At 36.6% G+C, this 12451-nt stretch overlaps 1 protein-coding gene across 2 annotated transcripts in view; it reads right to left on the bottom strand.

The window, feature by feature from the left end:
* Positions 1-2442: 2442 nt before the first annotated feature.
* Positions 2443-12451, bottom strand: part of LOC129776330 (neural-cadherin) — a 107521-nt gene continuing 97512 nt past the window's right edge. For both annotated transcript variants that reach the window (XM_055781916.1, XM_055781917.1), the window contains one exon: positions 2443-5470. In XM_055781916.1, coding sequence (XP_055637891.1) covers positions 5355-5470 — 116 coding nt within the window. In that variant the 3' untranslated portion in view covers positions 2443-5354. The remainder of the gene's footprint in view (positions 5471-12451) is intronic.

The following is a 12451-nucleotide window of genomic DNA, read 5'->3' as shown; positions in this document are numbered from 1 at the left end:
ACCTACTCGATAAAAACATGAATTGAGCACAAATTGATTGGACAACATACGTTATAATATAAAATTAATGCCTATTATCGGTAAATGGAGAATAAAGGTGGAAACCGAATGCCGCGTAGTGCGTTGCTTCTCATCAGCTGTCGTTGCTTGCATTTTGTACTAAAACATTCGCCCGACGCAGTCTGTTGATTTGCAGTCACAATCTAGCATTCGCGTCACCACTTTTCATGTAAACAAAAACAAAATAAAATTCGTATGAAAATCTTGTCCATGTTGTGTCCACGGATCAGTTGAATATTTTTAAAAACAACATATTTACATATCCGCGCTGGAGGCATGGAGCTTCGTTTACTAGTTTAGGGGAGCGTGAAAGAATAACTGATTTTCAGTCGATGAACACGTTTTCAAAATTAAAATTCTGAATGAAAATTAGCTTTTCCATGTCAAGCTAGTATTCTATTTAAATGTAAAATATTTTTGTTTGTGGGTGGTGAAAAAGTCTCATACGAAAATTGTTTATGAAGACAACTCTATATTATGATGAAAAAATTCAGCAACAATGTTGGAATTGTTTGGCCACATGGTTGAATGAAAGTCAGAAACACGTGTTTCAAATCATCATCATCAATCAATCATCAATCAAATAACATGATGTGAATATTTTCATTCAAATTTTAGAATTTAAAAACCGGCTTCGTGTCATCTAATCTGATAGAGATTACATTAATGAGTTTGGGACCCAAATTATGGCCCTAATTTGAAGTTTCCACCAGACGTCGACACCATGCCATTGTCATCGCGAATTCGAAGCAAGCAGTTTAGAACAAATGTTAGCGTTTAGTCCAATGATGCTAATGACGCAACGCATTATTGTGTTCGGCTGAATGGAAACACACATATTTAAAATAAATTGTCAAAGCCCAATTGTCGCAACGCGACGCATAGCGCGGCATTCTGGTACCACCTTAATTCATTTGACGCATCAACTCACATTATGAGCTAACGCCCGAATTTAGGCAAAAATATTGCTCATTGCTACGGGGAGGAAGCGAGTGGATAGTGCAATCGAAAGAAAACATACCCAATTAAATCGTCAAATTGTTAACTTTTTTTACTATATTCACTGTTCATGTTTCAAGCAAAAAAGTAATTGGATTGGTGGATAAATTTCCTGTCTAATGATATATAACACAACATATGTCGCAATAACCATTTTGAGTAATATGCGTTTGAAAACTCTTAAGAAATCTTTACATTTTTCGTAGAGTGACCCCTATATAGAAAACAAAGACATAGTCTTTTGTCAAAATTGTAGAAACGGTTCTTGTAAAATGATTCTTACCCTTCCTATACTAAATACCTCTCACTATTCAAACGAGTAAGACAGAGCTAAGAACAAGAGTATGCGAGATGTCGATTATTAAATATAATAGTGATGTTTTATCTCTAGAGTAATTTATAGAAAGAGAAAATAAAATTACATTCCCACATGTTCAACAACTACATTCTTCACGAGCAACCAAGTATTCCTCCTCATCTTTGAACCAGCATTTGATTCAGCAAACTAACGCACTAAGCAAATGAATCATGGGATGAGTCCGAATAGTTGACATTGAAATACCGAATCATCGAGGTCTAATCGCAAGCTTGTCATTTTAAAATATACGCTTAATTAAATGGAATGTTCTCTCATACGCTGTATTAATTTTACCTACATAACGTTCAAACGCCCGACATTATGCAACCGACATGTCGCTATAAACGGGAATGAACACTTTCACGCATCTTTCCGTGACAATGATGATAGACACAAAAAGATTAAGTGATGTGTAAGTGAAGTGAAAGCGTCTGTGGCAATGATGTTCGTGATCAGGCCCCTCATCTTTCGATTGAAGTGATTATTATACACTTCCGTTCAGCGAGCAAAGAGGTATTAACGTTCAAAACCTTGCACAGTGTCACGCTCTCATTTTCGAATCCTCGTTACAGAAATGAAAGTCGTAGTCCTACGTTAAAAATGTACAGTGTTCATGTCAAAGAGGAACAAAATCTCAACAATAAAACGGACATAGAATCGCATGAAAACCCTTTTGTTTATGGGTGACATCCAAAACAATCATGAACTTTCTTAAAAACTATGATCATTCGATATTACTTACCTATCGGTGAGTGAAGTTCCAGAACAGTTCATACAATATATTTCCCTCGGTATCTAAAATGATAACAAAGTCTTTTCCATACACTATCGAATTTATGTTAGAACTTGTATCTAACAATCGATTCCCATCTCCTGGAGAATTCATTTTCATATCACAGTTGAAGAAAACTTTGATAGATATCATAATATCCGAAGGCGAACACAGCAATGCGAGAACCCGCCGCTCACAACGCAAGCAGGCAAATGGAAACTGTCATCGTAATTCAAATTTAGGGCAACATCGCTTCAGTTTCGATCATTCATCTGATTTATTCCTGTGTTTCTTTTCCATTTTTTTCACTTTATGTAGCATTTTCCTCTTGATTTATTCCATCCATAATTGAACGTCGTCGATTTTTAGTTTGCTGCTCTGTTTTAGTTGTGTTGAGTGTGTTTGTTTATGTGTTTATGTTTGACCGTCGTTTGTTCATCTAAAATTTTCTCTAAGTAACATTATTACTCCTCTCTTCAGTTTCATCATTTTTTTGCTGCGTGTTTTTTTTTCCTCTCTCGGGTTAGAAAAAAAACTCGGTTATCCTCAAATAAGCTGTTCCTTCTTACTTCTTCCTATATCTTCATTTTCCGGCGTTAAATATTACAACACTATATTTACACTAGGATTTCAGTAGTTCACGGTCTATGTTTTAACACCAGTTTCTGTTCGGTAATTTGTTTCTGTTTTTTTTTTGTTGTTGTATTTCATCTAAAATGCGTGATTTTTCCAGTTCTTACTTCATGTATTTATGTGTGAGTGGATGTGGGTCTCTTCCGACACAAAGTGGATTCTCGGTTTGCTGTAGGAGTTTAGTGCTTTTGTTTTTCTTATGATTATTTCTTCCTTCTCCCCGTCATTTCGATCCAGAGTTTTTTTTAATAATGCCCAAGTTTTGTTTTCAATTTTCTTATTAAAAAAGATAGATTTCAATTAACTAACGAGATTCACTTCGCGCGTGTTTGCTACTTGATGATGCCTTGTATGTTTGAGGGTGTGTGTGTGTGAGTATGACTGTCAGTATGATTTGAGTGGAGTGGCTGAAGATGCGTGAATGGGGGAATGAGGCTTATCGAGGGGGGCGTTTCGCTAATGACTAAATGTTTCCCCTCCCGCCGATGAAAATGCGTATGTTTTTTATGAGCTGAAATGAGTTGTCAATTCTTTAACGTCTCTCGAAGAGAAATGAAAACTAATAAGTCGAGTATGTATAACGATAAAAAATGGATTCATTTCTCCTCTGTGATGGCATTGATTAAATATCTCCCTAGAATAATGAGCGTACTAAGTAATATCGTTTCTTGTTTCTTCACCTAAGTTAGTAATAATATTGTTTAATAATACAGATTCAGTTTTTCGTCTTCTTCTTCTTCTTCTTCTTCTTGTTCGGATTCCCCTCACGAGTGTGTGTTTGTGTATGTGTAAATCTCCTGTCTAAATAGGATCGGTGCTGAGGGTTTTGGTATATTTGTGTACGTGTGGTTTTGTTTTGGATTGGTTTGCTGCTGGAACAAAAACAAACTCAACTATGGTTTGGTATTCTAGGAAACTATAGTATAAAATTTCCCCTTTTGTTTACCTTTTTTGTTTATTAAATGTCAGTATCAAATATGCTTCGGTTTATCTGCTGGCTTTCTTAATAATTACTTTAAAAGTTGAAACTAAACGGTCGAAAACTAAAACTTTCAAGAATAAATGTTACAGTCTTTGGATGTACAATATCATGTTTTCATTAATATTAGTTTTTTCTTTCTTTTACTTACGACATAAATAAATTACCTTAAAACACTCATGTGTTCTTCCACGATTTATGACCAACATTTTCCACAATTTTACCCACATTTCAAACAGATTTTCCCACTGTGCATAAATTTCGATCCTCAGATTTAGTTATCATTTTTGTTGTATTGTATATTTGATTTATATACTTTAGGGTTTAATTTTTTTCTTATTTTCTGTGGCTGTTGATACACTAATTGTCAGTTTTTTTCTTTTACAAACTAGTTTACGATGTTCTCGTTTTCGTGTGTTTTAATTTTTCTCTAAAAAGTAGATGGCCATGAAAAGTTAGTTCGTACTCTTTTTCTTCTCCTTCTCACGCTACGTAAAGAGTGGGCGTGCACGCTTCCTTTCGTGTCTGTATTCGTGAAACGTGTATGGTTTCTATGTTTTATAAAAACAATTGCTTCAGTTTTTCGTACTAGAAAAAAACTATCACTTACTTAGCAAAAATTAAAAAAAAAACAGGAACATTGATGTGTTCGATTTTTATTTAAAAATAATAAAATATATACCTATGGATAAAAATAACGAAAAGATACCTTTCACGGGAAGTAAATTCAAGGAGTAATCAAGAAAATGAACCTCTGTTAACAGTTGTATGTTCTGTCTGTTCCGATTTTACTGTGTATATCTGTGTCCTGTTTTTCAAACTCTCGAGTGTATATCTGTTAGTGTATATGAGCCCTTGTTTCGTATAAATTACACCCAAAAAAGTCCAAACAAGAACCTCACATATTAAAACCTCGTTGATATAAGTATAAAGTTGAATCATCAGAACATTTATCAAAGCTCGAGTCGAGCAAGCTTTGCCTAATATCCCCCCCCCTCCGTTCATCATCATCCCCACACGAGAAGGTAGGAAAGATTTTCTGTTTTCTCATTTGTTTCGTGCGTTTTGCATCATGTTCTCTTCCTTAGGATTCGCTGAGCGTAGGCATTCCTTTTTCTGTCCTCACTTGGGGGCGAAGATTCGTCCCCAGCGAGGCTGTTTCTCCTTCAAAATTCGCGTAATATCTTCATTATTAACATTAATAATTAAACTTTGGTTTAGCTTTCCCATGCTGATTCATTTCTCTGTTTCCGACACATTTTCAATGGGTGATTAAAAACAAACTGAAATCCCGGTTGCTTAAAAACGTGTACCTACGTGTCTTGTTGCTGTTACCGTCGTTACCGCCTGCTTCTGGAGCTTGCATACAGTCTGCGTCGTGTAGGAGACGTGTGTTTTTTTTTGTCATTCCAGAGAAACCACGTGCTCTTACATCGTTGTAGGTGGACCAGAGTACACTCTCCCAGGATCAGACTTTTGTTGGTTGATGGCAATGATACTGTTTGATGGTTTTAATTTCTTCGAAGAAATTGTTGCTGAGAGCCGCGCGACGTCTAATTAAGCTCGTCCAGCTCCGTAGGGTGATGGTCACCGTACATGTTGGCTAGCTTGTCGAAACGAGGACCCCACGCGTCCAAGTACTCGAATTCCTGCACCTCGTCGTCGGTGCCTGTGGGAATAGGAAGGGGTTCGTTGTTTGAATTAGGGTTTATTTGGTTGTATGGATTAATCAGATTACGTAGAGGAGAAATTAAGAACTGCGTATCCCCCATTTCAATTCTATCACTACGTTTATTGGGAAGTTTTAAGTGAAGGCGCCAATGGTAAGTACGAACTTATTGAAAAAGTTTTGGATATGTTCAACTCTTATCTCACTCAACAGAAAGTACACTAATGTTGCATAGCTTCTTTCTCAGTGCAACTTCCTCCTTCCTCTTCCAACTTCCTTACATCCTTCTTTACGTCTCGTCATTGCCATATTTGTGAGATTCCTTGCTACAGGAGTGAAAGTTTTGCTTCCCTGAAAGACTTTAAAAACATTCCTTTTTTTCGTCTATAGGTTTATTTTTCGTTTACTACTCAACTAATAACATTGAAAAGATAGACCAAAAGTATCGCTCAGAATGGAGGTGTTCTTCTATAATAATCATTTATCGAATAATCTCAAACTTTTTTGTATTAAATGAAAAAAATATCCGATAGGTATTTTTTCTTCATTTTGGCTTTGTTTTTTGTAACTTTTGAATTTTCAATCCTTTCACAACAAATGGAAAATGTTCGAGTGTACTTTCAAGAACAAAATTATGACCCAAAAGTATAATGTTTGCCTAAAACATCAACATTCTCGAGGTGTTGATATCGAAGAAATGCTAACTTCCCTTTTTTTTTTTGAGAATCTGAGACATTTAAGGATATCAACCATTTAGAAAGATATTTTTTCTTTATTTAGAGCCTTTTTTACGCAGGACTACATCTTTGACTCCTATATAGGGGGGTCACCAGAGTGGCAATGAATGTATGGGAAAAATTTCATCATCGAATTTTAAAAACCGACCATGTACATTTTGTTTATTGGTCCAAAAAAATGACCTGTGTAAAATTTCAGCTCAATCGGACATGATTTAGGGGTGCCTCAAAGCACTCAAAGTTTTGATTTTTTGGCCACTCAGGCTAAGTCTCAAAAAGTCGTTTTCCGGCCAAAAACGTTTTTTCGTGATAACACCAGATCTCGACGTTTTATGCATTTCTTAGTCATTTGGTATCGAAACAAATATTTCGATTTTCTAAATTTCCTTTACTCTCCCCTTGGAAGATTTTCGAGGATGAAAAAATCAACTTTGAGTGCCTTGAGACACCCCTAAATCATATCCGATCGAGCTGAAATTTTGCAGAGGTCATTTTTTGGACTAATAAAAAAAATGTGCATGGTCGGTTCCTTAAATTCGATATTATTATTTTTTTCCATACTTTCATTGCCTCTCAGACTAAGTCCCAAAAGGTCGATTTTCGGCCAAAATTTTTTTCGAGATGACACCAGATCTCGACGTTTTATGCATTTTTAAGTAATTTGGCTTCGAAAAAAAAACGATTTTCCAAACTTCCTTTATTTCCCCCCTTGGAAGATTTTCGAGGATCAAAAAATCAAAACTTTGAGCGCTTTGAGGCACCCCTAAATCATGTCTGATCGAGCTGACACTTTGCACAGATCATTTTTTTGGGCCAATAAACAAAATGTACGTGGTCTGTATTTGAAATTTGACATGACCATTTTCGCTGCCACCCTAGGGGTAACTTTACGAAATTAAAAATGAGGCGTGCAACGATTCATTAAGGGATTGCAAACTCATATCACGCAAAATCGTTATTACGATTTATATTATGTTGTGAACCATTAGACAGGAAATTTATCCAGCAACTTTTTTGCTTGAAGCATAAATAGTGAATGAATAGGGTCGTTCAAAAAATAAGTTTCAGTACCTCAGAAATCGTGGAAAAATAAAGTTAGGACAAAAAAAGGTGATTTTCGTAATCTACGTTTTATTTTCTTTTTTTCTACATAATCGCCGTAACGTTCGAGGCATTTTCCATAGCTTTTCTATTCCGAGCGCGAAGTGCGTATCGTTCAACTTTTTGAAGTACGGTGTAACTGTGTCACGAATTTCTTCAGTGTTATCGAATCGTTAACCGCCGAACGCCTGTTTCACCACCGTACTATTGTGAAGTTTTGGACCGATTAAGAACCGCGATTAAGAACAAAAGGCCAGCTCTAGAGAATAAACCCCCCAACGAGAACGGGAATCGAACCCGATTCACGGCATGTTAGGTGTGACGCTAACCACTCAACCACGGGAGCACATATACAGTGGAAATAGTAAAACAAGTAAACAATGTAACGCACAAGGTAGGTTTTCCCGATTTTCCGCTCACTTTGTCGCACAATGCAACGAGTAGTATTCGTCTATGCGATTCGGGTGTTAGCTTACATTGTATGGTTTGTTTCTTCGACGTCATGTTGCATCGGAAAGGAAAGAGAGGGTTATAAATTAGTTGCTCTATTAATTCGTTGTTGGTTTCTTGACCTACAAAGTTTGAAGCCTCTTTAACTTTTGTGATCTGATTAGTTTCTCTAGATCCTCGTAACTTTCCATGCGAATTATCTTTTTTTAAACCGAGTACCGTTATCTATTATTCATAAAAACTCCGTATCAATTCGTAAATAGGTTCACCAGACATTAAAATCCGTTTAGGAAAAATGAAAACTATTACATGGTCAAATAAAGCTTTTAGTATGATTCATTGCAGCGGTCGCTGAGTGCAGACATATAACCGTAAAGAGTTACAAACAAGTTCAAGTTCATGTTCGACATGAGTTACACTCTAGACAGCGATCAGCTAACTAATGGGTGTGTCTGTAAAATCACCAAAAATTTCATGAACAGGTAATTTTTCCAGTCAGTTAATTCATCTTTCGGGATTACTTCACGCTCAAGTCACATAATTATTTGAAAGATTCGAACAAATGAAAATAAAATAAAGAGCCTGGCCGGGTAAGGAAGTGAAAAGTGCCCCCAAACCAAATCACCAGCTCTATGGCAAATATTGTATAGGGTATTAAATGAGAAATTTTGACGGTTTATATTTGAACCCCTATGTGTAGTAGAACTGAATCTCAAAATGAATATATAAAATTAAAACAAAATAAAAATAAAAATTAATTTATTTTTTTTAGTGTTAGATTTTTTTGATGAAAAATTTGTTTGAAAATATTGATCGATACACCTGAGTAAGATATACTTTCAGTTTTTTTTTTTTTTCATATTTTTGTCTCAAAGCTATAGAGAATGGCGTGGAGAGTCTCGCGCGAGTGGACGTGCTTTTTGTTCGCTCCGTGCTTGGTTTTGTGTCGTGTTATTTCGGCTAAAAGTGATGGCGTGGCATCGGTTGTGTGATGGAAAAGTGTTGTTTTCGAAGCATTCTGAGCTGATTGTTCTAGATTTGATATCGGTTCGGATTCAACATTCGTTTGTTCCTGGTATTTTTTGTGTGAAACTGTTTATAGTCACGACCGGTTCGGTCCTGTTCGTTCGTGTTCTAATGTGGCGGCTAGAGTGTGTGTGCGGGTGAAACGCTGCCGCTACATTGAAGAGGAGCAGCAGCAACGTGAGTAAGAAAAGGATATCCAGCTGCTATCCGGGATACCAAAAAAGAAAATACGCAGTGATGCTATCACCACTACTGGGACGTCACAGCAACGGCTGCAGGAGCGCGAAGCTAAGAAATTGCATGCATTTTTTTCCTCTCTATGTTTTTCTCCTATTATAGCGTTGCACTGAATGAATGAAGAGCAGCTACTAGAGAGTTATTTTCTTATTTGTTCGATATTTGTGTATATGTGAGTGGTTGACAATAATGACACCTAGCGATGTTTGGTTTTTTGGTTTGTTGTCGGTTATCTACTTTAATTTTGGCCTCTTCTTCTTCTTCTTCTTCAATGGCACTAACGTTCCTAGAGGAACTTCGCCGTCTCAACGTAGTATTACTTGCGTCATTTTTATTAGTACTTAGTTGAGATTTCTATGCCAAATAACACGCCTTGAATGCATTCTGAGTGGCAAGTTCTAGAATACGCGTGATCACAGTGCAAGTCGGAGGAAATTTCTTTGACGAAAAATTCCCCCGACCAGAACGGGAATCGAACCCGAACACCCGGCATGTTAGTTATGACGCTAACCACTCGGCCAAGGGGCACACATTTTAGCCTCATAATGGCTATTTGCTTCTCATGTGTTTATGTGTGAGTATAATGCTTGCCTTTGTTTGTAACAGCTATAGCATCTGTGTCGTCAGAGATTCATATTTGCCTCGGCAACATTAAAGGACTGTAATAGAGATGGGCAAAACAGTTCACTTTGATGAACGGTTCACTCATCAACCGTTCATCTAAGTGAATCAGTTCTTTTGAACCGTTCTTTCGTTCAGCGGTAATGAGAACAACATAGAATGTTAGCTGGAACCCAACATCAATAGACAGCTATTTATTGATATCGCTGTATTGTATAGTGTACGTATGGGATTTATATTTTTGAAATTTAGTGGGGAAAGATAAGCTGCTTCTTTAAAAGTCGCAAACTGTATGTGAAAATATGTTCATCGATCGACTAGAGTTTATGTTTTTGATGTGCACAAAATATGTGCAATTTTTCATATTTTCTTTTTGGAGAACACACAGGTTCCATGTAAGATCATATTTCATGTTAAATCATGTTTCATGTTAAAAATAAATAAAAATGGAAAAAAAATCAGCAGCGATTTTCACTAACAACCAATCATACAAACAATCACGATAACACGTACACGCAATAGGCCAAACAATGAATTGAAAGCAACGAAGAACTTTTTTTCTCAACATGCCCTCACTATAAAATTTTATGTTTACCTAATCCATGAATCGCCCCAGCTTCCCCCAGATTTTTTCTGATAATCAGAAAGTATATAGTTTTACTTTTAAAACTACGAAAATCTAATTTAAATTTTAACCCAAAATTGAGTATACATTAACAAAATAAACCCAGCGTTACATGCGTTTTGCTCATAAATGACAAATCGTTTTATTTTCCTTACATGCGTTCTTGTTATATTTATCCATTCCATCTAGCGCAAATCAGCTCAGCTGCACTAGTTCGTTCGCAAACAGTTCGCCCGCAAACACTTCGTTCTCAAACAGTTCGTTCCCAAACTGTTCACTCTCAATCAGTTCTTTCCCATACAGTTCACTCGCAAACAGTTCGTTCACAAACAGTTCACTCTCCATCAGTTAACTCTCAAACCGTTCGCTCGCAATCAGTTCGTGGGGAGAACTACCGTTCTTTGAAAAAGAACGACCGCTCGTTCACTCTTTTCGGCGAACTAGTTTGCCCATCTCTAGACTGTAATGTTATGTGGGTTATACTATTTTTCCTTGAATCGGCTTTTCTTTCCATAACACTGGTGTTTATTGGATTGTATAATTATGGTCAGTAATATGATGGACTGATTATGAGTGTTTTGGTAATGTTCTGTGTTTGTCTGTTTTTATCTGTAACGGAGATACTTGTTCAGTTGCAGGTTAAATTGTTACACTAATTTGATTTAAAATAGATTCCAGTAATTTTGACATGTTATTGTAAATACTGTTCGTCTGTAGTTATGGTAATTTATGCTTTGGTTTCTCGTATACATGTATGTGAAACCAAAGTTTTTCTTTGGTATTGTAACATTTATATTCATTCGTTCGCCGTTGTGCTGTTGCCTTGCGGTCCTATCAATTTTAGAGGAGTTCACTCGGTTACCTTCTCAGGTTCCTCCAAAATAACTCTCAGTCGCCAGGATTGGATTTCTATACAGAATACTCAATTATTAACGGAATTTATCGTTCGATTGGTTTAGAAGAGTTCTATCGGTTACCTTCTCAGGTTTCCCTAAAATAACTCTTAGTCTCCACAATTGAGGTTGAATAAACATTACGCGCATTGAATAAGAGAATATATCGCTGTTTTGATAAAGTTTAAAGAAGTTATATCGGTTACCTTCTCAGGTTCCCCAAAAATAACTCTCAGTCGCAGATATTGGATTTCCATACAGAATACTCAATTATTACAGAAATTGTCGATATTCCGATTGGTTTGGAAGGGTTCTATCGGTTTCAGCTTTCCCTATCAGGTTTCCCACAGTCAACTCTTCGCAGTTGCAACTGGAGTTAAATATAGCGTACGTCCGATGAGTGGCGAATATATCGTTAGGTTTATTGATTCTAGAGGAGTTATCTAGGCTACTTCCTCAGGTTTCCCAAAAATAGCTTTTTCCCATCGCGATTCGATTTCAATCAAAAGTGCGCGTGATGAAAAATACAATATATAGCCAGTCCAATATTTTTTTCTCCGCCACGTGTTGTGATTCATAGGATTTTCAAATTTTTTTTTTCGAAAAGTCGATAGGTCGCGATTACATAATCACATCACTTACCGCAGTGAATTCGGATTTTTCTCAACCATTCCTACTAACAACTATCCCTTCCATGATAAACGCTAGGGAACCACGCTATAAAGAAGACCCTTCTGGCCTTAGGGCGGCGAATATCATACTAATAATCCTTCCCTTCCCCTGGTGACTGTAAGGACGTGGCCGGCGTCGTTATTGACCATTTAAAGCCCAAATCACCGAAATTGCACAACGAGAATGATTTGCTAGTCCCAAGCGTCATTCTGTGTGTTCATTGTGCAATTTGGTTGGTTCAAGTCAATCACGGAGAGCAACTACGAATTGTACAGTCTACCCAAGCTCAAGCTCAAACCTATTGAGAATGGCATGAAAAAAAACGAAATGGTGCATTTCTCACCATAGATCCTATGGTGTACCATATAAGGACTCAAATATATGGTACTATTGCCAAAATGTTTCATTTAATACTCCATATAATATTTTCCATACAGCTGGTGATTTGGTTTGGGGGATTTTTTACTCCCTTACCCAGCCAGACTCTTTGGAGATATAAAAAAAATTTCGTTGGACCGCGCAACACTGAAAAAAATTTGAAGAAAATCACGCATATCTTGAAAAGTCATGTGAACACATTTAAATATGAATTAGAGTAATACTGAATCTAGATCCAAAA

This window comes from Toxorhynchites rutilus, chromosome 3 (assembly GCF_029784135.1).
Source record: "Toxorhynchites rutilus septentrionalis strain SRP chromosome 3, ASM2978413v1, whole genome shotgun sequence".
NCBI classification, from domain to species: Eukaryota; Metazoa; Arthropoda; class Insecta; order Diptera; family Culicidae; genus Toxorhynchites; species Toxorhynchites rutilus.
Note: the sequence above shows the minus strand (reverse complement) of the source record. Positions and strands in the feature narration are given on the sequence as shown.